We start from the raw sequence: 25,923 nt of genomic DNA, 5'->3' as shown, positions 1-25,923 counted from the left end.
GAGTTGGGCCGAATGTTCGTTATGCGTGGATTTGTGACGCGAACTTGTTTGCTGTCGCGTTCCTCTGGCGACGGCCGAAGAGACGCGCCGGGATCGCCGACTTCCCCATTGGCATCAATGCACGCGACCATGCATACTGCGCCAACATCTCACACTCCACTCCCTGCTCCTGCTCGCACTCCACATGTTTGCCTATTGACGTCAGCCATCTATAGATCGTACAGCTGCTGGGCGCAACATTGCTAGCCTGCAGGCATTGCGGGGCTCTTTCTATTCTCCGCTCACACGTTACCTCCCATTGGTGGTAATAGACTCTACGCGTCGTCTTTGCTTTTGGCAGTTCCTTTGCAGTCTCGAGCTTAATGGCGTTCTATCACATTGCTCATGGGAGCCGTATACGGTATCCCGCTTCAGTACTATATGGGAGTAGTCGTCTGCCTTGACCTGTAGCCGTTACCGCGGCATCCACCGGCCTCCTCCGGCTTTCTGGCTTCACCGACAAGCAGACGCCTGGAGATCGCGCGTGGGGTACGGCAAACGCTCATGTGCAGCTTGTTCCCCCACTCGCTCGATTGTCAGCCAGCATCTGAGCTGCACAGACGAGAGGAACAAGTTTCGTGAGGTAATGGTATCACCGTCGTCCAATCGCCAAGGGTAAGTCTGCCGCTCAGCTTCTCCCCAAGCCTCCCAAGCTTCTGTTTTTGAGCCTCAGCCATGGGCATCAGACATCGAGGTAGACGATTGTCCCTGACAGGCGCCTCTTCTGCCACTTGTCTCGCTCTCGAAAAGAAAACATACATGGCAGCAGCGTATCATGGTCGTCCGCAGAGTTCCAGATCCACATCTTCGGTCCTTGTCTGCAGCCGCTCGGGGCCCTAGCGAACGCCTCGTCACGCGACGGCATCTCGCTCGGAATGTCATCCAGCGTCACCTGTCGCCACGATGCGTCTCGAACCAACACATTTGCTTGTCGTTGCCCTGGTCTTCCCCGCAATTACCTTGCGTGTGTCCAAGCCCCTTGCAGGTGATCATGCACGACTTCATTTGATGCGTGAGCCGAAAAATTTGATACAGAAAATCGGGAATCTCGTCAGCCTCCCACGCTATCACTGGTCCATCCCACGACTTTTAGGACGTGTATTGCGACTTTACCTGTGCGCTGGCCAACGACGCTCAAAGCGATACCCGAAAGAACTATCGCGCCAACTGCGTTTAGACTGAAATAACCTCTCCCCGCTCTTACTGTGCTTGTCGTTCGGCTTCTAGATCCACAAAATGCGTAGGCCAGCCTTGCAACCATCTTCTCCTCCACTCTTCTGTCATACTAGTTCGCCAAATGCGCCCTGACCCATAGTCAGCGAAGTGGATTCCACTTTTAGCTCTTCCCAGCATCCCAACAACTGATTGCAACTTCATTTCCCCTTCTTCGTTGTCGATTTCGTCATGTTCCGCCAGCCAGCGGCGCGACTGAGGCAAATAACCTCACCCATCTTCAAGCGAGGTGGCGCTCGAGCACGCACTGGACGCGAGCAGACCTTCAAAGCCGAGCAACTTCAAAGACCATTTTGGAACTCGGGACGCGTCTTGCTATTTTCTGCAGTTACCGGAACGACCACATACTTCTACGGCGCCAATGACGAACCGCACAGAATTCAGATGCCATGGAAGAAGTCATCAGGGCCCCAATATGCGAACAAATACGAGATGGAGAGGGTAAGTTTGCGATTATAAAATCCTTTCGCGTCGACCAGTCACTTAGTTTAGTACAGGCCATTTTAGAGCTCAGGGATGTTCTTGGGGAAGACACCATTAGTACCGACGACGAGGATTTGCATCGACACGGATATTCGGAATGGTCGTCTATCAACATCGACCAACTTCCCGTTGCGGTGGCGTATCCGAAGTCCACTGAAGAATGTGCTACGATCGCCAAGGTCTGCTACAAGTACAAGATACCGATGAGTACGTTCAACAAGACGCATGGAGAGATGAGTATTGACAGCGCGCAGTCCCATATTCTGGGGGATCAAGTTTGGAGGCCAACTTCTCGGCTCCATTCGGTGGCATGAGCATTGACTTCTCGTTCATGGATCAGATCCTGGCCTTGCACGAAGATGAGTGAGTTAATTATACGTTTAGCATGCAAGACTGGCGACGCTGACAGTGATGCGTAGTATGGACGTAGTGGTTCAGCCTTCTGTCCCATGGATGAGTCTCAATGATCAGATCAAAGACTCGGGGTTATTTTTCCCAGTCGACCCTGGCCCATCGGTACGTTGTCATGTGTTACACAACTTTGCAATCAACCCTCGGAAACCCCGATGCGGAACTCCGAGTTCATTCTAACGGGCGTGGCAGGCCCGAATTGGAGGTATGGTGGGTACGAGCTGCAGGTAAGGTCTATGATGGTCAGTGACGTGGTCCAACAGCTGACCCTCCTAGTGGCACCAACGCAGTGCGATACGGCACGATGAAGGATTGGGTCATCAATCTGACTGTAGTCCTTGCCGATGGCACGATCATCAAGACCAGAAGAAGGCCCAGGTATGCAAATTGTTTCAGTGTCGGAATGTGCGATAGACTGACTATTTCCAGGAAGTCATCGGCCGGTTACAATCTTACCAACCTCTTCGTTGGCTCCGAAGGCACCCTGGGTATCGTGACTGAGATCACTTTGAAACTCGCAGTAGTACCACAAGAGACCAGCGTCGCAGTCGTCACCTTTCCCACGATACGGGATGCCGCTGCCGCAGCTTCCAAGGTGTTGCGCGCCGGAGTGCCGGTGGCTGCGATGGAGATAATGGATGACGTGCAGATGGGTGTAATCAACAAAGCCGGATCAACGACCAAAAAGTGGAAAGAATTGCCGACCATGTTCTTCAAGTAAGTTTCCAGAACATCCCTTGACATGTGAAAGCACGAACTAAGAGCCTCAAACAGATTTTCGGGAACCAAAGCAGGGGTACGTCAGCCCTACGCGTCCTGCAATTACCTAGAGCGGAACTGACTGCATATAGGTACAGGAGAACATTGAGCTGGTCAAGTCCATTTCCAGGAAACACAAGAGCGGGGACTTCGAATTCGCCGTCAGCGCCGAGGAGCAGAAGACGCTTTGGTCTGCGCGCAAGGAGTCCTTATGGAGCATGTTGGCGCTCCGTCGCGAAGGCGACGAAGTTTGGTCAACAGATGTCGCCGTGCCGATCTCCAGGCTACCAGACATTATAGGTATGTAAGGGAATTCAAGGTTTCCGGAGGTTGCTAACTAATTGTCGATAGAAATCTCCAAGAAGGAGATGGATGACCTCGGTCTCTTCGCCAGCATCCTAGGTCATATCGGAGACGGCAACTTCCACGAAAGCATTATGTACAACAGCAAAGATCCCAAAGAGCGAGCGGCTGTCGAGAAGTGCGTTCATGACATGGTCGACCGCGCGCTAGAGATGGATGGCACATGTACCGGCGAGCACGGCATTGGGCTGGGCAAGAAAGAATCGTTGCAGAAAGAACTCGGTCTCGACACTATCAATGTGATGAGAAGCATCAAGGGCGCATTGGATCCGTACTGGCTCATGAACCCGGGGAAGATCATGGACGCTCAGGCGTAGAATTGCATGTCGAGATGGCGCATCGTCTGAAGTTCCTCGACGTACACGCATTGAAAGACGGTTGATTATCGGTGCATCTTTGAGGGGCATATATAGATTTCGTACCGCCTCATCGTCTAGTGTTGTTTTGGTCTGGTAATGAAAAAGCATTGTTCATGGCAAGACAGTCGGCAAATGAGCGCGTTCAAGACCTCCGTGATCGGCTGGTGTCGCGTTTTCCACCCCACCCCCGCGTCATACCTAGCCAGAACTTTGTGAACTCGATTGACTCAAACTTGCAATACCAACAACCACCACAATGGACGCTGAAAAGTTCACGTCTCAGAGCAAAAACTTCCCCAAGAAGAAGTGCGGTGTGTAGACCATCTCTGGTTGGAAATAGCCGACTGACTCCGTTACAGGTGTGCTCGGCGCGACTGGCTCCGTCGGCCAGCGCTTCATCCTTCTTCTTGCGCTACACCCACACTTCGAGCTCCACGCCGTTGGAGCCTCTGAGCGATCAGCCGGCAAGAAATACAAAGATGCGGTCAAGTGGAAGCAGGCGCTGCCCTTCTCGGAGCGCATTGGAGAGCTGGTGGTGAAGAAGTGCACACCTGAAGAGTTCAAGGACTGTGACATGGTCTTCTCTGGTCTCGACAGCGATGTTGCTGGGGACGTTGGTACGCAGTTCACTTCAAATCACGATTGCGATACTGACACATAACAGAGATGGCCTTCCTCAAGTCCGAACTCGCCGTCTTCTCCAACGCAAAGAACTACCGCCGCGACCCTCTCGTGCCGCTCGTCGTACCCACCGTAAACCTCCCCCATCTCGACGTCATCAAGCACCAACGACAACACCACAAGCTAGAGAAGGGCTTCCTCGTCTGCAACTCCAACTGCGCAGTCATCGGTCTCGTCATACCTTTCGCAGCGCTCCAAGCCAAGTTTGGTCCCATAGATCAGGTCTCGGTCGTCACAATGCAGGCCGTTTCCGGTGCTGGCTACCCCGGTGTAAGCAGCATGGACATCATCGACAACGTCGTGCCTTTCATATCAGGCGAGGAAGACAAGCTCGAGACGGAAGCATCGAAGATCTTGGGTAGCGTCAACGACGACATCACAGGATTCGTAGATCAGCCCATGAAGGTGTCCGCAGCATGCAACCGCGTGCCGGTACTGGACGGACACACCGCATGCGTATCGCTACGCTTCCAACGCCGTCCGCCACCGAGCGCGGAAGAAGTCAAGCAGGCAATGCGCGAGTACGTGTCTGATGCACAGAAGCTGGGTTGCCCGTCAGCGCCCGCGAAGGCGATTGTGGTTATGGAGGAGCCAGATAGGCCACAACCAAGGCTGGACAGGGAGACGGATAGGGGATACGCTGTTAGTGTGGGTAGGATAAGAGAGGATGAGGCAGGCATCTTCGACCTCAAGTTCGTTGCATTGAGCCACAACAGTAAGTTTGACTTGCGATTGCGAAGGGCTGGGCGAATGCTAACTAGTTGCAGCTGTCATTGGAGCGGCGGGCTCGTCGATATTGAACGCAGAGGCGGCGGTGCTGAAGGGGTATGCTTAGGGTTGAGAACCGGGATACAACTCAGATGCAAGAAATAATCAATTGCACACATTTGGAGTCTAGAGACGGTCTGGTGACTAAGTGCTCGTTGATCGTGATGTGAGAAAACTCCATGGTGTTGTCCTGATCCGCGACGAGTAGCGCATGGCCACACCCTGAATCCTACATTGACGCAAGGATTTCAAATTTGCATCCTTCATCCCATGATAAAACAACTGAACAGAAAATTTGACGTGAAAGTAGGCGCCTGGACTCCAAGATGTTGAGTTCCCCTCGCTTGAGATGGGGCATCGGAGCACTTCAGCGCTGGTCTTGGCGCGCTAGTCCTCGGCTACGGCACACGCTAGTGGCAGACGAAAAATGAGGACTCCAGTCTCTCGAACTTCGCTTTCGACAGGACCTCCAATCTCAACGACTAACCTCACAGAACCGTCACAATGGCCCGTGGACCCGTCAAGCACCAGAAGCGCCTCAGCGCGCCCTCGCACTGGCTCCTGGACAAGCTGTCCGGTATGCTCGACTCCCGCAACCTGCGCTGCAATGGCTATCGCGACTTCAGAACTGACATCTTCCAGGTGCCTATGCTCCCAAGGCCTCCCCCGGTCCTCACAAGCTCCGCGACTCCCTTCCCCTCATCATTTTCCTCCGCAACCGCTTGAAGTATGCGCTCAACGCCCGCGAGGTCAACGCCATTCTCATGCAGCGCCTCGTCAAGGTTGACGGCAAGGTCCGCACCGACTCCACCTTCCCCTCGGGACTGATGGACGTCATCTCCATCGAGAAGACCGGCGAGAACTTCCGCCTGATCTACGACACCAAGGGCCGCTTCACCGTCCACAGGATAACAGATGAGGAGGCACAATACAAGCTCGGCAAGGTCAAGCGCGTCCAGCTTGGCAAGGGCGGAATTCCCTACTTGGTTACGCACGATGCGCGAACGTAAGTTCCCGCTCTATCAGCCGTTGGACCACAGTTTGGGCTAGGTGTCTGAGGGAAACCTCTTTCACCAGGCATACGACCAGGGTCTGGCTATGTCCGAATTGCTGCTAAAATTTTGTGTAGAATCCGCTACCCCGACCCAGCCATCAAGGTCAACGACACCGTCAAGGTCGACCTCGCCACTGGCAAGATCTCCGACTTCATCAAGTTCGACACTGGTGTCATTGTCATGGTTACCGGTGGTCGTAACATGGGTCGTGTCGGTGTCATCACTCACCGTGAGCGCCACGACGGAGGCTTCAACATTGTCCACTTGAAGGACGCTGTTGACAACGAGTTCACCACTCGTGAGTCCAACGTCATGTAAGTTGGACATCCGCACAGAAACGAGAACAGTTACTAACATGAGTTCAGCATCATCGGAAAGGAGAAGCCATGGATCTCTCTGCCCAAGGGTAAGGGTGTCAAGCTCTCCATTGCTGAGGAGCGTGACCGCCGCAGGGCGTACGCCATTGCTCACTAAGCGTGACGCTGGCGTAGTTGTAGGTTAGGATATGAAGTACCCATGAGTTCATGAAGATAGGTGCAGGACTCGATCCCAAAATTCAGGCGTTCATGATCACTTGTGGGGAGGTTGATCGGATCTGGAGTCTCTGCATATCATACGAATACCATGTGAGGTCTGAGAATCAAGCAAATAAACACTTCAGTCTTGCCCAAACATGAAATGCTTTGAATGTTCAATGGACGTGCGACAGCGTGGAGCCGTGCGGGCTGTGCAACGGGTCGAGTGGATCTGTAGTGTGGGAGATATAGGCGGGAAGGCTCAAACAAAGAGCATCTCGCGTGGAATGCGATAGGTGAGGTGATATAGGTTGGTGGCGCTGGCCTGATCCTTTTCCGGGATCTGGCTGCAGTTGATAGGAGGGCGCTATTTCGTGCCCTGTTTCGAGGCGATAACGCATTGCAGTGTATTTACCAGGCGAGGCCTGCGCCGTCGTGGAAGCAGATGGCGACCACGATGGCTGGTGTTGACAGTCGCTGCGCTGCCTCAGGACCAGGAAGAAGAAAGGGTCTGTGTTTCAGCGGTCTTGTCTGAAGCACGCAGCAGAGCAACGGTGTTCTCAGTGCCTGGATGATGGGCCGTGCGTCTACGCGAAATGAGACGATAGATATCCCTGCCAAACTGGGGCGGGAGAGCAGCGTGGACGCGTGCGACTCCGACTGATGCTCCGAACACAAAGCAAAGTCGCAGGTAAGACGGGCCTGCTGCGAGGGCAAGGGGCGCGACAACGGGGCTACCCGCGAAAATACTGCCGCCGGGGGTCGTCCAACACGCTACATTCATTCACAGCGCGACAGCTTAGACGTCTGGGTCAACGTCAACGGCTCGATAGGTCCCGCGTCAATACCAAGTTACTGCAGCGACTAGCCGGCATAGTTCCAACGTTCGCTATACCTCGCGCCATTCACACTCGTGATTGGCTGCGCGTCCGCTCTTTCCTGCTGCTGCACCGTCGCTCCTTCCAGCCCTCCGCCCACCTCCTCCAGGCGTGTCCAAGCCTACCACGCTTCCCCGCAACCCCCAACAGCCAGCGCCTGCCCCCTCGAGCGCCTCATCGCGTGTCCAGCCGTCGTCGCGCACGCTCGAGCTCCTTCGAGGCATCAATGACCCAACAGGCATAACTGGTGTAACTTCGATCGTCACTCGTTTCACGTCAGGGCAAGAGTGCGCTTAGGCACGTTTACGACTGCGCCCACTGTTACGAGACTGCCGACCGTCTGCACCTTCACCTTCGTCGCGCACACGTCCGATCGCCCTCCCCAACACCACGCCGTCGCCTTGAGAGAGCCGGTCTCTGGCGAGCCGGAATTCCACGCGGTAGCCTCCGTTATTCTTCGCCAACATGTTGCGCCCTGCGACCCCCTTATCGATACTATTCTTCGTCGCCTTTGTGCTGCTGCTGCTCTCGACGCTCTCGACGCCTCTGATCAAGAGCATTCCCCTCGCTACCTACCGCGGCGTCCACTTTGGCGTCCTCGGCTACTGCGAGAATGGCGACCAAGGCTGCAAAGGGCCCATGATCGGGTACAACACTGGTATGGCGCCCTGTATCACATACGACGGCCATGGTGCTAACTGTTCAAACAGAGAAACTGTTCGCAGGCGAAGACAGCTCCGACTTCTCGCTCCCCTCCGCCCAGCGCCATGCGCTTTCCTCCATTCTCATCGTGCACCCTGTCGCAGCTCTCATGACGCTGATTTGCTTCGGTCTCTCCGTCGCTGCCCACTTTCACTCGCCCGCCCACTCACCGCGCTACCTCCTCGCCCTGCTCATATTTACGTTCCCGACTCTGCTGGTCACACTACTCGCTTTCCTCGTTGACATCCTGCTGTTCGTGCCGCATGTGGGCTGGGGAGGATGGATCGTGCTAGGTGCTACCGTCATTATCGTCGCAAGCGGTATCGTTACGTGCGCTATGAGGCGCACACTGGTCAGTCGCAAGGCGCGTAAGAGGCGCATTGCCGAGAACGATGAGATGAACGGCCAGACCTACTACGCGAACCGCGCCAATGCGACTGTGGCTTCCGAATTTCCCAAGGCTGAGTCACCGCCTCCACTGTCCGGAGAGACCATGACCTCTGGAGGCAGGGACGGTAATGCAGCCTACTTCGACCATTCCAAGCCATCGCCGACCGACGACATGACGCCCTTGAACCAGCGCAATCCCTCCCTCAAGACCGTTAGTAGCGGAGGAAACGGCTCGGACAACATGAACCCACCGAACCGCGGTCCCTCAGGTCGTCGACAGCCCATGGATCAGTATGGCAACCCCGTGCCACCCATGCCAAACGACCAATACGCTATGATGAATGGCGCGCCACGTGGAAGGGGGGGCCCCATGAGGGGTCGAGGAGGCCCACCAAGAGGTGGACAGTATGGCGGCCCGAGAGGAGGAGGCTACGGACCAAGAGGAGGTATGCGCGGACCTCCGCCGCCGGGATGGAACGGTGGTGGACGAGGCGGACGACCTCCGAATGGACCTCCAATGCAAGGCCAGCCGCCAATGGGTCGAGGAGCGCCTCCTCCGGGATACAACAACGGCAACTTCTACAACCAAGGGCCACCGCCCCGTGAACAGTCACCCTATGGCAGAGGACCACCGCCTGGTCAGGGGCCACCGCTGCCAATTGGACAAGCCATCGAAATGGACAACCGCACAGGCACGCCTCCAACAAACTTTGGTTTGAGGGAAAGCGACGGTGATGTTGCAGGCATGCTTGCTCTCCAGCAAGGTGGGTTCCCTGCTGGCGCGCCACAGAGGCGGCCATCGGACGGCGTCATGAGCCCGACCAGCGAGTACTCCACAGAGTAAGTTTCGCGTCTAATTTCCCTTCATGTATCTTGCTGACCCTGAACAGTGAGTCGGCGTTACGACCGCAGCCTCTACAACACCAACAACAACCGCCCATGCCACAGCAACAGCAGCAATACATGCCTGTACGAGCGGGATGGAACCAGCAACAGGTCCCGTCAGACCAAAGTCTCAACACATTGAACAACAGTAGCCGCGGGCTATCGCCGATCCAAGACTCACCTGTCGAAATGCCTGCTCACATATCTCACATTGGTGGCCCTAACAGGGTAGAGCGCAGTTCAGATTACTACGAAGACGTGGACCCCAGGTTCGCAGAGCCCGCACAAGCCCAGGCGCCTCCACCATTACCAAGCTCCCTCATGCCAGGTGGCTTCGCTCCGCCAAACCCCAACTTCCTCTCCACAGGCAACGGAAGCGACACAAACCTCCCGCGCAACAGTTCTTACGACGACCTACCAGAAGGCGCGCGCTCGCCCGCCGCAAGCGAAGCATCACATTTCACATCCGTCTCGCAACGCCCCGTCAACCCCAACTGGCGGCCGGAAATGGGTGCCCCAGCCGGCCAATTCGCGCCCTTCGCACCTGGCCCTCCACGCAGACCCATGCGTCAAGAAGACGTGATCCTCGAAGCCAACGCCGCAAACCCCGACTTCGCGATCCCAGGCGCAGGCCGAGGACGCGGACGAGGACGCGGCGGCCCCATGGGCGGCAGAGGAAGAGGAGGCGCAATGAACATGCCTCCCGCGACGATGATGGGACCCGGGCCCGGCTTATCGAATCAATCGAGATACCCTGGCGCTAATGCCATGTAGGGATGGTTTGTGTGATCATCCAGCGGTAACCGAGGCTTTTCATTCCAAAGAGATGGAGTTCGATCTTTTCCCATCTCCCTGTTCTTTTCTCTCCCACGCGAAGTGTACAAAAAACCTTTCGTTTTGCATCTTCCGCCTCGAACCGAACGAACGAAACACACAAGGCCCGTTCTGTCGAGGGAAGCCCAATTGAGCATACCTTAATTTCTAGTCCAGCGAGCTGTTTTTCTCCATGCCGCTCCTGTCTTGCGCCATTTTTCCTTTTACTCCGCTGGACCGGATCGGATCACATCGAAAGCATTGTTCGAATCTGACAGCCTCCGCCGTCCTGAGCTTCAACGTCCTCATGGTAGCGGATACCCACCCATCTTGCTTTTTACTTTTCTGTTCCTTGTTGTTTCTCCCGGCTGTTCTGGGCGTGGTCTTCACGAATACATATGAGCGCCCTTCTCTCTTCTTCGCTTCTTCTTCTTCTACTTGTTCGTTTTCTTGCGAAAGGGTTAGATATACGATTAGCCCTAGGTGGGCGGATTTTTTGGAACAACACAACGAGCTCTCACATTGGGCTGTGGAAAGAGGAGGGTTTGCGGAATGTACATAGGTTTTGACTGACTGGGAGGATGTGTGGAATTGGATTGGATGGCAGAGAGGAGGAGGAGGAGGAGGAGGAGCAGATATTGTGTCACTAGCAGAATACCAATACCAAGAATTCTTTCAAAACAAACTTCATATGGCTCAGTCACGGTGCAGTGTATCTCCCGAGGTCCGCTGTAGTATGCCGTCCTGCCACGGGAAAACCTCCCAATGCCTTGTTCGACTTGTTATCCAAGATAGTTCGCGTGTCCACCCACCCTCATCCGTCAACTGCTACCAAGCTATACTACAGCGGCCTAGAGTGAAGAAGGCCGGTCTTGGCTACGGCTATTATAGACGGAGCGGAACGTGTGAGGGGCGGGAAGGCGTGGTTGGAGCGTGGTTGGGTCTCTACTTCCTCGCTGCTGGCCACAAATTAGAGCTTCTGAAGAGCTGAGTAGCCAGAGTATTAGCTACGTTCTCGTAAGGCCCATGGTGTTTGGACTTTTACTACCATTTGTCAACCTTGTGAAGTTCGAAAAGAAGTTCGTTTCGTCTTCCTTCTTATCTTCTCGCGCGACTAGCCTGGTTGATTGTGGAGCAGTAGGCTTGGCTGTGTACTCTTGATAAGAAAGTCAAGTCGATATACCGAAGTAGGGCCTATAACTCAATATGTAGTAGAGCAGTGGAAGGGCCTTATGTCGAATACGTGGATTCCACATTTTCCCTTCTTCTTCAACTCATGGCTCAGTGTGTGGGGCATACTGACTGCCTGCCTCTCCGTTTCGGGAAGCCCGCGGGCGTGAACGAGGCAAAGGCAGTGCGACTGTTTTGATCTAGCCTTGGGGAAAGACGCAGAAGACTATGTATGCTTTGTGGTTGCCATTACAAGAGTGTGTGAAAGACGCATCTTTATCTTAAAACCATGGCTACTATTGTGCATATCAAGATAAGAGTTTGGTGATCAGCCCGGACCAAGACCATGTCCCGGCCTTACTCAAAGATGCAATGTCTTCTTCTTGGCTTGGAGGATTGAAGGGCGACTTGAGATCCGGAGAGTTCCTGAAATGCGAGTGGATTGTGGTAACGCAAGTGCGCGTGTTGACCATGAGTCACACGTGTCGTGTGCTTGTGGTCATATTCCGACCTCACAGACTGATTTCATTCATACACATGGACGCGTTGTCATGTTGTAATGGGGCGGTCAAAGAACCACGTGAGGTGGCTATCCGACTTCCAAAGTTGACGCCAGACCGGGATCAAGGGGCACTCTTTGACAGCAGTCAAGGTAGAGCCACCAGAATTAACTCATCGATGTCCGGATGGTGACAGTCGTAATCGGCTCGTCAAGTCGTACGTGTCGTGTGCTCATAGTCATACTTATCGACTTGTCGCCATGCTGTAATGGGGCTGTGAATAAACCACGCGATGATGCTGTCCGTCTTCCAAAGTTTAGGCCAAGCCGGGATGAACTGACATTCTCTGACAGCAGTCAAGGTTGAGCCACCACGATTAAACTCATCGATGTCGTACAGTAGACGCGCAGTAGTGGCAGTCTAGGCTTATCGCATTCTATCGAAATTTTGTTCGGATTACATTCCGTGCTGTCGTTCGCATTCGCAATGTGGAGTCGTGTGGGTGGCGGAAAACAGCAGCCGTTGAACTTTCCGATGGTGGTGGTGTTCGTGAAGAATTTTCCGTCGGGATAGGCCCTGTCGCCTGTCGGTGAAAGGTCCACCCACTGCGTGCATCTCCGACATCGTATCTTCTCCTAGCTCAGTGTTTCCCCAGATGTGAAGTCGCGGTCTTGAGCTTGGCATTACACATCGCGCACTTTGGGATGCATCGGCCCCGGATTCTTACCCCAGAATTTCAGCGGTGACACGGTTGTTGTTCTTACGTCTCTCGTATTGACTTTGCGGGGTAGCCATGCGCTGGAAGGATGTTGGCATCCAGCCTCTACGGAAGTTCGACGTGTGCCTCGTCTCGATGCCACTAGCGACAGCCAATTGCTTGACCAGGCCCGGTGGCATGGCACTGCTTAGCAAGGGCAGCGCTCGACAAGCAGTGCAGTAGCGCCTTTGGTAACTGCCGATCGAAGCAGAGCCGCCTCGTAGAAGATAACGGTTCCTATGTCTTCATGGCTTATACCGTGTTACGAGGACCTTGCGAAGCTCATGTGATAGGTCGCTTCGTTCGAGGCGGTCACTCAGAGTCGGATCTCTAGATAGTCATGCCGATAAGTGCATGCGTCGATATGAGCAGGCCTGGACGCTGCGTTGGTTGACGCTCCGACATCGTCATGGGGCATGCGTGCAGACGTGGCTTTATCTTGGGCTGAGGTTATCGTGAAGCAAGATGATGCTACTAGCGGCGCTAAGGTCTTGCGCTAACTATACATAGTTATCAAATCCACTTCTTTCATCCCACTTCTGGATGATTGTGGGGTAGCCGTTGATCTGCCTTATCTCCAGACTCTCAACATCCTCATGATGCTTTTTTGGCTATAACCTTCTTTACGAGCCCGCCACTGGTGATAGTTTCAGACGATGCGGATAATCTATCAATCGCGTGTCCAACTTTTCCGCTGAGCGGGCGTCCTCCCATAGAGGGGTTTAAAGAGCGAAAATGCGACGCTCGACTGCGGTGGCTGGCCAATCAGCCGCACGCTGATGCACGATATGGATACTTCGGGGAAAGCTGGGTTGTTGAAAGGCCGAAGCTCGGCATCCAGGCTCAGACACCCTGCATCAACCACACCAGCGACATGTTTTTATCAGCTGCTATCTTGGCCCACACCGGTCTAATGATAGGCGAAGGGAACCATCGGCTGTGTCACTGACCCGTCACGCGCATTTGAAGCGTCGTATCCGCATTCACTGGATCCGCATCTTAAGTCCTATTACTTCGCACCGGGATTCTCACCCCATTGTCGTTCGACATTCCCAGACCTCGCCCCCCTCCAACCAAGTCTACCCAACCCTGATACTCAAGATGCCCACATTGGCTCAAGACAAGGTTTTGGCGAGAGATCTGAAGGCTAAGAAGACCAAGTCCAGGAACGGATGTGGTCGATGCAAACTCAAGAGGGTAAAGTCCAACGATTGCGCCTACTGCACTGGCCCACTTGCTGACAAAAACAAAGCTCAAATGTGACGAGACCGCTCCTGGTTGCTTGCAGTGCAAGAAAAGGAACGTCGCGTGCCCTGGCTACGAGAAGACTCTGAAATGGTCGACAAAGTACGAAGTCTTCAACCCCGCCCAGTCCAAGTCGGCGTCCCCCAGACCCAGGTCAACACCCGACGCCACCTCTACCATTTCACCGGCAGCGAAGTCGCCCCTTCCGCAGAACGTCGCTAGTGGTATCGAGGCTGCGTTGGCTGCCGTCCTCCCTGCAGGCAGGAAGAACTCTCCTCCCACACAACAACCCTTGACAACACAGGCCTCATCAGCAGTCCCATCTCCACCAAGCTTTGAGGAACCAGCCTCGATACAAGAGTCCTCTACCGAGGATGGCGATTCCCCTCGCGAGTACGAGCCTTTTCCCATGGAGGATGTCAACAACATGGACCCCATCATGCTTGATGGATTCGCTGACGCTATCCAAATGCCCAACGAAGACTTCAGCTTTGATCCATTCGACAACATCGACTTCGACTCTGGATCACTGGAGGACCTTCAGTTCGACATGCAAGACCTTTCACAGAAGCAAGACATGAGTTCCACTTCGTTGCCTGTTATGGACCGGGAACAGAACCGAGAGTCTAGCCCTAGGCTCTCGCGTTCGTTGCTTCTTGACTTGTATCGTCTTCCAAGTCCTTCTCCAGACCCATCCTCTCCGGATGATGTCGAGTCACTGCTCGTTCAGCATTACTTCAAGGACGTATGCGCTGTCTTTTCTTCTTTCGATTCTGTTCTTAACCCTTTCCGGACTACCATTGGCCGCATCTACAAGGACTGCCCTTCCATTAACTACGCGATCCAATCTATGGCTGCCGCACATCTTGCCAACACATTCCCCAACATGGCGGCAACCGGCCTTGAGCTACAGCGCAAGGCGCGCGAGGCACTGGAGCTGGAGCTTCCACTTGCTCAGAGGGATCACACAAGCGCGACCAAGACCTTCTTGAGCATCATGCTACTTGGTCTCACCACCTCATGGCACGACAGCAACGCGCTCGGACTCGAGTACTTGTCTATCGCGCGAGACCTCATCCTCCCCAAGCTTTTCAGTAGGTCGGGCGGCATTGAGGTCGAGCGCGAGGCACAGTTCTTTGAGGAGTCTTTGATCCACTGGGAAATGCTCATGGGCTTCGTAACAGAAGATGCCATGAGCTTCTCGCCCAAGTCAGGACTACGACCTAGCATCACCGCCAGGACGAACACTCCTGCTGCGCGTGGGCCGCAAGGCAAGACAGTCCCTCACCCATGGACAGGCATCGCCCCAATGATCCACTTCCTGTTCGCCGAGGTTGGTCGTCTAGTTCGCAAGGAGCGTTCGATGGACCGTGAAAACTCCATGGACCTCCGTCGACGACAAGAGAACCTTCAGAACGCCGCCTCGTTGGAAGAGGACCTCCTAGCTGTTGACTACCCATCAGTTGATCAAGTCATCGACACAGGTGATGACCGTACTCCCAAGGAACACTTCGTCACCATCGCCGAGGCCTACCGTCTGTCTGGCTTGCTGGAGATCTACCGTGTCTTCCCCTCCATCCTACGCAAGCGCTTGGGATCCGGCAAGACCAAGGGTAGCGAGAACATCGAGTTCGCCTTCCCTACGCCGCGATTCGAGACAGTCTACGAGGCTACCGACATAAAGCTGTGGCTCAACTCACTTGCCATGCACATCATCCGGTCACTCGAGTCTCTGCCTTCTTCTTCTGGTACATTCTGCATCCAGCCGCTTCTGCTTGTTGTGTGTGCCTCTGAGTTGAAGTTCGTCTCTTCGATTGACTTCTTCGACGTGCAGGCCAATGACGCAGAGGTCGTCGCCGCTCGTGAGTTTGTCATCAGGCGCTTGCAAGAGTTCGCTCTTAGGCTTCCCAACAAGCCTCTTCGCAAGATGATCCAGCTCATCAAGGAAACCTGGCGCCAGTCTGACGAGGGCCAAGACGCGTTCTGGATTGACGTCATGAACGATAAGGGTTACCACACCATCATGTGAGCCAACCTTGTCAACCTCCACCGACCATGGGGCGGAACCTCGCGGCTCCCCTCAACCAAAATTCTGTCCTTTCTACGATACATTTACGACATGACATTAGCGCTCTTCCTGGATACGGCATTTCTCTACGGCGTTCGACATCCTGTTCCTGTTTCTTTTTAGCGCGCCATTCCTGGAGACCATGTTCTGGTCCTCCCCTGTACGACTGTATCCACAGTACTGTCCTCGATACGAACTCTAATGTACGGCTTCCACCTAGACTCCTCGGTTCTCAGCATCCCGGTGATGTGAAATGTGGACCCCTGGCCTACCGCGACACTACCATAATACGACTACGATACCCCGCGCGATACCCTAGCGACCATCCCATTGCCTACTGCGATAAACAAACCCTTAATACTGGCATCCATCTGGAATGCTCTGCCAGCGACCACATCCCCTTCTGCGACCTTGTCCCATTACGATACCCCCAGCTGCGATCAGCCCACTGCGATGACCTGTCACGATGACTTGTACCGATATCTGGACCCATACCAGGACCCAGTTCCGCCTAATAATGACATCTATCGAGATGCCCATAGCGACAACCCGAGCGACACCTAATCTTCCATGCGACAATACCATACCAAGCAACAACACTAATTCCTCTTTTACCCTTGCGATACCCCCGCTGTTTGTATATTACTTTTCTTCCCTTTCAGGTAGGTATGAGTGGATGCTTCCATGTGTTTCCCGATCGCGACACTTTCGTCCACTGCGGCCATGCATCCTTGCGCCCACTACCTGGCTCGACCGTTTGCACCCTGCCACGATTGGATCGATGCATCGTTCGGGTGACTTGTATGTAGGCTGCTTGCTTTAGCGTTCTTGTTCTTGCTTCACGATACCCATTTGCTTTACTGTTCTGTTGAGCGTTTGCTCTTTTTATTATGCGATGTTTCATCGCGAGCTTTGTTGTACGATACCTTGGTGGGGGGTGGTGGCAGGGACGAATGAGGAAGGAGGGACGATGGGTGAAAGACACCGGCGCTCTGTATCCCAGACACTGTCATTTGTACTCGTGGGTAAAACCATGAGGTGCCGGGCATGTTGTAGGCCCAACGCTGGTTTGCGCAAGTGTCGTGGTGGGTGAAACCCCATGACATGCGGGGAAAGATAAGGCGCTGTTGTGTGCTTGGACAGATGTTGTAGCACCAAACCACACTACCACGACGCCTTCGCATCGCTGGAACATGCATGCACGGTGGACAGGTAGTGGAAGGTGGAGCATAATACATTCATTCAATCAAAGCCGTGATGTGGGTAACACTACATCACAGGCCTGTTCGCCTCATCATCACTATCATCGTCATACGCAATGAACTCTCTCCGTCCACTCGATGCCTGCGTGACAAAGTATCGTGTCGTCTCGTACGCTCGTAGCTTCTTCTCTGCGCCTGGGCTGAACACTGAATCTGCTTCTTGGGGACCAGTGGGTATGGCTAGGAGACGCCTTTCTGCACCCGTCAAGCGCAGGCTGCTCTTCTCGGATACTGGCTCAGGAGAGCTGTTGTTTTTCATCCTAGAGATACCGTTAGTACATGAGGAATAGTCAAGAGGAGCCAAGTTGTCTCACCATTGTTTGCCCAAATGCAAACCCTCAGCAACACAAGCCAATATCGCAACCACAACAATCATCTGCAGCGCCCACAGGCCAATGAACGAGCTATGGAACTCTGGCGTAGACAATATCGATTCCGCATGACACACAATTCTCCTATGCGGACTTGACGTTGACTGTGCCTCCTCATGACTGTTCATCAGCACCGCAGTCGGTACCGGCTTCTGCGGCGCATCCTTGATAGCACCCGCCATATACGAGTCGTACAGCTCCGGCTCTGTGTGTTGTAATTTCTGCAATTCCGATCCTAGGCTTGCGCATACATTGAGTGCTGCGACGGGACTTTGCGAAGGGTCTGCTGGGGACCAATGTGCGGCGGAGGGTGTGTAGGCAGCAGAAGCGGGAACGGATGATGACGGCATATCAGCAACGATTTCGCAGCGACAATGTGTTTGTGTAGGCGCGGCGAGAGTAGTCGATGAGAGCAGCAGAGTCGCAACGAGCGACGTAGAGATTTTGGCCAACATGGTCGTGTGTGGTGGTGATTATGGTGTCGTTTCTCCGTAGAGACGAGAGACACACGATTATAAGTGAAGGTTTCTCTTGGTGTTAACAAAGCCACGCGATGTTACGTCTGTACCAAGGTGAGGGGAAGAGGCGCAGCGGTTGGGATTCCCTTGCTGGTCGGTCCGTTAGTGATGTTTTCGGGCGTACTTTTTCCAAGATGACATACCTACCAAGGACTGGGCCTTGACACCTAAGTAAGCGATGTGGTTGATGATAAGCAGTGGAATTGCTGGTGCGTCAAGTTGGGTGGTAATCTGGCGGCCTGATGTAATGGGCTGATGGAGATAAGGTGGTAGATGGGTAGGGGAGTGTGGTGTTGGTGGTGCTTATGAAGGATGATGATGCTATGCAATGCTATGCGATAGCGAACCGTCGATGGGATTGATGATTAGATTACTCGAAATGGTGAACAGGTGAAATTCCGAATGCGCGCAGCAGCAGCCCAGTCTATATGCGAAAAATCTCCCCCGCCTCTGCCCATTCTGTGTTCAGCGCAGCTGTTGTATCAGCTACGCCCACACCACAGCCGGCCGTTTCGCACAGTAGCATCTCGCCGGGGTCTAAGCGGGAAGCAGAGACCGGGTTCTAGAGTCAGCGGTCACGCCGGGGTGCGCGCTGCGCTGCGCCTTTTTGCTGTAGCTTTAGCCGAGATGAGCGCTCGTGTGTGCAGTAGGTGAACGGCGGGTTGTCTGTGAGCACATTAAGATAAGATGGGTGAGCTGATGAGAGGTTAGTGTTTTGTGGAAAGTGTGGGTTAGATTGCAAAAGCCATTGGTGCACTGGCTGCTGGAGGCGCAGCTGGGAACCGCGTTGTGACTAGCGGCGTCCCCACAGACGACCATCGTCACTTTTGCTTCGTTCAATGGATGATGCTAGAGATGGTGTTCATCTCAGTTTCTGATTGTCTTGCGCACTCCAGCGATGACTTCACTCGTTTGCAACTTCCGTCCTCTGCCATGATGCGGACCTCACTCCGGGTACCGCACTCACAGACAGGGGGCTCCACCCTCGAAAACGGACTGCGAAACGTTACTCTCGACACACGGACGTCCACATCCAGTACACCAACCCTCTTCCAGCCATAGCACATCTATTTTTCCTTCTCTCCTCGGCATCCTACCGAGTCGTACCTGAGGCTAGAGCCAGAACGACGATAAACATCTCTCGGTCCTTCCCCACGGCTGAGCTATTAATATTCTTTCTTTTTCTCGTCGCCGAGCAGGTACTGGTAATACATCGTATAGTACGCGGGTCCTTCCTGGCCTTGGTAAGTGGGAGCACGAGCGCTCTGGAGGGCTCTGGACCGGAGAGTTTCGTGAGGTGGTACGAGACACCGACTCACCTTCCGGTCGCGTTTGTGTTGCTCGTACAGCTGTTTGTCTAGAGTTTGAGAGTCTCAGCTGTCATGTCAGATACCGTGACCATCGAACACGGCGTTCCCTCCGCGCGCCGCTACTTAAGCACACAGCAACTCTTGCGCGACAGCGGGGCGGAAGGCCAAACAGTTGGAGTTGTGAATTACCTTTTTCTCACGAAACGCCTGGCTTGAGCTTCCGAAACGGATCTCCATGTGCTAAGAAATGCCGCGGAAAGCTTGTGAGTGATAGAGATCAGGGTTGCTGCATGTGCTGTTTCACAATGGTGGGTCTGTATAACCGCGGTTGATATCATATCGCTGAATTCCATGTTGGATGTCTCTTGAACGAGGATCACGGAAGAAGTGGAGTCATGAGAGTGGAAATGGTCAGATTTTTGAGTGTCTTAGCGACGGAACGATTGTCTCTATGAGAACGTGGTATCGCGGTAAATGCTCAGACTGGCAGCTGTCGCTGAAAGAATCTAACGACATTTGTGATGAGGAATATGGATTCCTTTGCGCGCGCTCGAACTTTGGTATGGGTCCCACGGTGCCGGTGAGTTCTCATTGACGGTCCAAGGTGCCATCGCGTCGCTGCAGCACCGTTTCTCAAGGTCCTCTTTCAGCTCATCCCAAGTATCCACAAAGCTCGGATCCATCCTCAGTATCTCTTTTCTCATAGAGTCCACATCTTTCTGGAGTCCACACTGCCCCAGTATTATCCGCTCCAGCTCTCTAGTAAGGATACCTTTCCACTCGCCCTCTCCCACGGTTCCACACTGTGTCGCAAGTTGTTGGAACTCTTCTTTTCCACATATGGCGCCCAAGTGCTCGACATAATCCGCCCTACCCCGAAAACACTCCTTTAATAGCGCCATTCTCGTGATCTTAGACTTCTCTTCCTTGAACCAAACCACACCGCAAAACCGGCACCAGTTCTTTCCTGCTATGATCCATCGATAGAGACAGTCTTGACCGATGACATGCCGACATCCGCGCGTGAGGATCTTGACTGCGATTTTACAGCTGCCAGTGGGACTAGCGCATGTGTGTATACCGGATTTTTCCCATCTGCAATATTTCGGTGGTATGCCTTCCGTTGTGTTACGGGTTTGGGAAGGAACGAAGGTTTGGGGTTGTGCAAGCTGCGCGCTTATACTCGATACATCTGGGTTCGGTGATAGGCATTTAGTTGACAGTGGGAGGCTTGGGCGCTGCTGTGCAAGAACGGATCGTTCGACGAAGTCTTCTGAAAGCCGTCGTCGGAGATATGGCTGCGGTGTCAACATTGCCAGTTCTTCTTTCGCCGCTTCTTTCGTGAGCCACCTCACTCTGTGGTCGCATGCTTCGGTCCAGAAATTGCACACAAACTGCTCGCAGACCATGCAGCGTTTGTTGAATCCCGCTAAACCGATTTTGCTGACGTTCCTGGTACGTAGCATCAGCCATACAGCGAGCGAGGGAGGCAAATCTGGTATGTATTCGGTCGCATCATGTCGTACACTGACCGGTGGGAATGAGTGGTTTCTGGAGAGGGACATGATTGGCCTTTACAGGTAAATAATGGATGGAATGATAGCGATGGCTGTTCGTGGTAAGGATCGGGGGCGTCTTGTGATAGTGTCAAGAGAGCTATACGTGGAGCGAAGGTAAGTGCAAGGACACGGGTGCAGATAACGACTGCTTAGATACTCTCGAGGCAACGAGTACTGTGCTGCGGACGTAGTTGACTCCATTCGTGAATCAGGCAAGACCGATGTACACCAGATCAGGATGCCCGTCAAAGGCCTCTCACTAGCAATGTCGCTCCTACCTTGAAAAATTCCCACGAAGTACCCTTGTTTATTCTGCTCGTGTCTCATGTGCTTATCTGAATGCATAACTCAAAGGTCCTGTTGTAGGATTTGAAGGCAGCAGTTGCATGGCGTGTGGGAGTATCGGCAGGTTGTCGCCAGGCTCCGCGTTGCTCACATTGTAAAGCATGCCGCGATCGACGGCAACTCGGCGGTGAGTTCCACAGATTCAGGTGTGTGGTCATGTCTCTTGGTGTTGAGGAAGACAGTGACGGATGACCTCGCAGATGCCGAGGTGGCTTCGCGTCGGCTTGCCCTTGGTCTCGCCAAGAGCTGCCGTATCAATGTTGACCCGCCAAAAGCGTCATGACCATCCACTCGATCAAAGTGCTGTAGCTTCATCGCTCTTACACAGTTGACATTGCTATCGACATTGCACGCAGCCCCCTCCACCAGCCATCATGTGCCTCTCCGTACACTCGTCCTACTCGCTACCTACCACTACTCTCCGCCTCCCCGCCCGTCGCCAACCGCCTCACCCCTCACAACCGTCTACAAAACAATCGTCCCATTCTCCGCCGTAATAAGCTCAATCTCGCCCGGAATAACCGTGCCATTCTCCACGGCCGCCGCATGCCCCCTCGCCACCGCCCCATAAACCGGCAAATACTTGTCCAAGTACGGCAGCAGCTCTTTCGCACCGGGCGTATTGCGCCAATCCCGCATCAGATCGCATACAATGGAGAAGAGAGAAACGAGCTGCACACCCGCGGCCTGCATGCGCGCGTTTGCCGTGTCGCGCACGAGCTGCGTGTAGGTGCCGCTGGCTTCGACGTTGGCGAAGACGGAGTAGCCTTCTGAGCGCAGGGCCAGGGCGAGGAAGGTGGTGCAGACGTCGGTTGTGATGCCGCCGACGATGATTTGCGTGCGGTTTGTGGCGCGGATGGCGGCGCGGAAGGCTTCGTTGTCCCAGGCGCTGGGGATATGTTAGGAGGGGTGTTTGCTGAGAGGCAGGCATTGTGGTATGTTGACGCAAGGTATAGTGATAACGATGAGAAAGACGACTCACCTGACCTCGCCCTGACGCCGGATAAGCGGTGCGTCAGGATACATCTCCAGAATCTCCTTCGGCAAAGGCCCGTTGGGTCCTTGGTCCGCAGACGTGCTCAAAATGACCGGTATATCAAAAACCGAGCCTAGTTCGGCGTGCGCCAGGATGTTTTGCTTGTAGAGGGTTGGGTCCCAGTCTCTGGCTAGCTGGAAGAGGCCAACTTGTAAGTCCAGAACGAGGAGGAGCTACATTGGGACGTTAGATAGGGATATGGGGTTGGAGAGTATAAAGAAGACTCACCGCCTTGTCCTTGTCGATGCGCTCCCATGGTACAGCTGAGGTGTGTTAGTTTCTGGAAGATTTGTCTTACAGGACAACCGTACCATCACCGCGTACAGTGTTGAACAGCGTGAGGGCCGCGAGGGCGATGGCGGAACTGAACTTCATCTTAACGACTGCTGAATGATCGGTATATCAGGCTATGCTCCGGAGTCTGAGAAGTATCCGATATTGTTGCAATGGATGTGTAACTTGAGAGCAGTTGCAAGACCTCTTTATACTTCCACCTCGCCTCACCCTCATCCACCTTCCCTCCTCCCTCCCGCCCAAACCCCGTTCAATCGCATCTACTCCACTGCGCAGATACCTCGCCACGCCACGCCACGCCTTGGCCCGCGAGCCTACCCTCGTACAAGATGCTTTAGGTCCATGTTAAGGCGGAGCAACGTAACCAAGTCCTGCATTGGTGCAGCTTCAGACTACCATCTCGACCCGGAGATTTTGTAGTTTGCAATGCTATCAAAGCCATGATAAACACTGTACCCAGATTATTTGCCAGCCTCACGGCTCAGCATTGGCTAGCTTCATGATATAGCCCCGCATCACGGGTCCTAGTCGAGATGTCGTGCATGGGCGAAGCGGGCCATCGTCGACATCCTTGGTGTTGAGGCGTCGTATACGACGGCGACATTCTGAGTAAGACTTTGATAATCAGTGGTGCAACGGGCGAGGACATGTGGTGCGATGACTGTCAATGGTGTTCTGAGCTCTCCCTGTCGTGCACGGAGGTGTGGGGACGCCGAGCGTTTTCTGCATACCTAGCTGTAAAGTCAGCAATGACAAGGCTTATTCATCAGCATTTGGTCACCACGCTTGCGCGGAATTTTCGGGGAAGCGAGATCGTGCCTGAGTGTCACTGCTTGCAATCACTTAGTCAAGGCTTAGATGGTCAACCCAGGTACTTTCAGTATCGGTTATGGCTTGCGACAGGCATGTGCATGAGTAAGCCACATCATATACAACACGCAAAACTTTCAGGTGACGATTTTTGTGCATGATATTACAAAGAATACGTATTCATTCTCTGACGCTAGTTTAGAATATGCATCAAACTTGCGAAATGCGCATTCAGCGCCCAGCCTCAACGGAAGAATAGACGCGACACACAATACAAAGTACGACGCTTACTGCGCAGCAAGACCGTTGCTAGCCAAGAAGTCCTGCATCACTTGGTAGCCAGCTGTGGCGTTGTAGTGGAAGTTCAAACCGTGGCCAGTGTTAGGCTGGATGTAGGACTCGAAAGCAGAGGCGTTGGGGTAGGCCATGGCAACGCCCTCGGGGATGTTGGAGGCGTTGGAACCCATGAGTTGACCGTAGCAGTTGCCTCCACAGAAAGGAACGTCGGTCTCGCCAGTGATGACGAGCACGGGGCCAGTGAAGGGAGACGAGCTGGGTGAGCCGCCGATGGTCAAGAGCTCGCCGGTGGTGACGGGCTGCTTGGTCTTCTCGGCTACGAGAGCGAGGCCGACGTCGTAGTTGCCGGGCTGGAGGAAAGCGTACTGTAGGGCTGTGAGGTCGGAGTGTGCCATGTAGCCGGAGGGGTAGTCGTATTGGGTGACAGTCTTGTTGTAGCCGTTGATCAAGTCGAGGACCTCGGTGGTCGCGAGCTCGTTCCAGACCTCGTCGGAGGTCAGGTCCACACCAGCGGCCGCAAGGATCTTCTGAAGACTGCCGACGATGTTGTCGCTCAGATCGTACTGGCTGGCGATGGATTCGATGACATCGTTGGACGCATTTCCGAAGCGGAGGGGCTGGTTGAGACGAGCGCTGTGTAGGTTCCATCCGGCAGTGATGTATGCGAGGAATTGTCCGGCGACGGAGAATCCGGTGAGGATGACGCCGTCGGTGTTCTCGGGGTAGAGGGCGGAGAGCCAGTAGGACTGAACGCTGCCGAAGGAGTGGCCAACGTGGATGACCTTCTCGTATGCGCAGCTGATCTCTGGAATCTTGCCCTCACGCAGCTGTGTAGTGACAGAGTTGAGGGCTTCGACTTCCGCTTGTGCTTGGATCCTGAAGAAAAGACCTGATCAGTATATGGTACACGACGATTGCTATAGAGCTGTCACTTACTCGTTGAAGGGGTCTCCGTGAGACGAGTTACCGATACCGAGACGGTCGATCGCGAGCGTACTGTAACCAGCGGCCAACGCGACGTCGACGTAGCTATAGTTATAGTTGTCGTATTCCAGATCCCAGTAGGTCTTGTCAAAGCCAATACCGTGGCTCAAGAGCTGGATCGTGTTTCCACTACCGCTCGCTGGCTTACAGTACTGCGCAGAGATGTTGTAGGTACCTTGGAGTGTCTGGTAGCCTTCGAGAAGCTCCGCGCTGTAATTCTTGCCGAACTGGTTGAAGCTAGCTACGAATGCGCCGACGTCGAGGTTGCCTTCGACTGGTACTTCCTTGAACTGTCCTTGTCGTGAGATGATGGGGGTCTGAATCATAAAGTTGGAGCATTGTCTGGCGGCAGCGATGCTGGCCAGGGCGAGGGGTAGCAATGCTTTGAGTGGAGCCATTTTGTTGCGGAAGAATGGTGAGTTGAAGTGAGACTTGACCTGAGTACTGGTGGTTCATTCGCGACCGAATGTGGCCGCCACATTATATAGTACCAACAGCACACGACTGGCTCCTGCACCCTTACATTACAACCCTTCCAATACTGGAGCTACCAACAAATCCAAAGCGCGCGAACTCGTCGATCGAACTTTCCATAGCGCTGCCGAACAGTTTATTCATCCGAATTGACGTTGTGCGACCAATAGTTGATTATCGGCCGTCTAGTTAATGTACCGCAGGGAACCATATGCAGGTAAAATCAGCAGCTAACTCAAGTACCGGCAAGGCGACATCCGAAAGAAGGAGATTATGAGGTGCCAAAGCAAGTAGTCCCGCGCCGAGCGCGGTTTTACCCCAGTAGTTAGTGGGACTCCGCGGGGCATCATAGGCTGGATTGGGTAATCGATGAAGTATGGCAGCCGTTAGCTCTTGTATAATGAGACTACTCGCCACCATAGGCGGAAGCTACGGTACGCAGGTACACTGAAATGTGCTTCCCTACGCCTAGAACGCGTCCATAGCATACGTATATGGTCAATTAGGCCTCGGAGATGTTTCGCAGCGAGTCTTCGCGCTGGACGTAAACCATTCACTTGTGCTTTTGTGCGGTCGTTTGACAGAGACG

At 54.0% G+C, this 25,923-nt stretch overlaps 7 protein-coding genes across 7 annotated transcripts; 4 read left to right on the top strand and 3 right to left on the bottom strand.

Moving 5' to 3' along the window:
- Nucleotides 1-1,443: 1,443 nt before the first annotated feature.
- Nucleotides 1,444-3,605, top strand: J4E87_002914 (uncharacterized protein; the record flags this gene model as incomplete). The annotated part of the gene is made up of 10 exons (XM_049374548.1): nt 1,444-1,713; nt 1,770-1,962; nt 2,010-2,118; nt 2,175-2,271; nt 2,359-2,393; nt 2,443-2,544; nt 2,596-2,883; nt 2,941-2,962; nt 3,018-3,225; nt 3,277-3,605. The coding sequence occupies 10 exons, from the start codon at nt 1,444-1,446 to the stop codon at nt 3,603-3,605; spliced, it is 1,653 nt and encodes a 550-aa protein (XP_049235539.1).
- Nucleotides 3,606-3,903: 298 nt separating this feature from the next.
- Nucleotides 3,904-6,625, top strand: J4E87_002913 (uncharacterized protein; the record flags this gene model as incomplete). Its single annotated transcript, XM_049374547.1, has 8 exons — nt 3,904-3,958; nt 4,007-4,264; nt 4,312-5,043; nt 5,096-5,153; nt 5,591-5,673; nt 5,739-6,102; nt 6,226-6,465; nt 6,517-6,625. 8 exons carry the CDS (start codon nt 3,904-3,906, stop codon nt 6,623-6,625), a joined length of 1,899 nt encoding a protein of 632 aa, XP_049235538.1.
- Nucleotides 6,626-8,009: 1,384 nt separating this feature from the next.
- J4E87_002912 (uncharacterized protein) lies at nt 8,010-10,295 on the top strand (the record flags this gene model as incomplete). Its single annotated transcript, XM_049374546.1, has 3 exons — nt 8,010-8,202; nt 8,255-9,476; nt 9,527-10,295. 3 exons carry the CDS (start codon nt 8,010-8,012, stop codon nt 10,293-10,295), a joined length of 2,184 nt encoding a protein of 727 aa, XP_049235537.1.
- A 3,567-nt stretch (nt 10,296-13,862) lies between these two features.
- Nucleotides 13,863-16,035, top strand: J4E87_002911 (uncharacterized protein; the record flags this gene model as incomplete). The annotated part of the gene is made up of 2 exons (XM_049374545.1): nt 13,863-13,958; nt 14,014-16,035. The coding sequence occupies 2 exons, from the start codon at nt 13,863-13,865 to the stop codon at nt 16,033-16,035; spliced, it is 2,118 nt and encodes a 705-aa protein (XP_049235536.1).
- Nucleotides 16,036-17,343: 1,308 nt separating this feature from the next.
- On the bottom strand, nt 17,344-18,057 carry J4E87_002910 (uncharacterized protein; the record flags this gene model as incomplete). The annotated part of the gene is made up of 2 exons (XM_049374544.1): nt 17,344-17,571; nt 17,701-18,057. 2 exons carry the CDS (start codon nt 18,055-18,057, stop codon nt 17,344-17,346), a joined length of 585 nt encoding a protein of 194 aa, XP_049235535.1.
- A 3,847-nt stretch (nt 18,058-21,904) lies between these two features.
- J4E87_002909 (uncharacterized protein) lies at nt 21,905-22,850 on the bottom strand (the record flags this gene model as incomplete). The annotated part of the gene is made up of 4 exons (XM_049374543.1): nt 21,905-22,328; nt 22,422-22,648; nt 22,704-22,738; nt 22,787-22,850. 4 exons carry the CDS (start codon nt 22,848-22,850, stop codon nt 21,905-21,907), a joined length of 750 nt encoding a protein of 249 aa, XP_049235534.1.
- A 1,016-nt stretch (nt 22,851-23,866) lies between these two features.
- Nucleotides 23,867-25,258, bottom strand: J4E87_002908 (uncharacterized protein; the record flags this gene model as incomplete). Its single annotated transcript, XM_049374542.1, has 2 exons — nt 23,867-24,752; nt 24,813-25,258. The coding sequence occupies 2 exons, from the start codon at nt 25,256-25,258 to the stop codon at nt 23,867-23,869; spliced, it is 1,332 nt and encodes a 443-aa protein (XP_049235533.1).
- Between the last annotated feature and the right edge of the window lie 665 nt (nt 25,259-25,923).

The sequence above is a fragment of the Alternaria ethzedia genome (assembly GCF_023757985.1).
Source record: "Alternaria ethzedia strain BMP 0044 chromosome Unknown scaffold_5, whole genome shotgun sequence".
Lineage (NCBI taxonomy): Eukaryota > Fungi > Ascomycota > Dothideomycetes > Pleosporales > Pleosporaceae > Alternaria > Alternaria ethzedia.
Note: the sequence above shows the minus strand (reverse complement) of the source record. Positions and strands in the feature narration are given on the sequence as shown.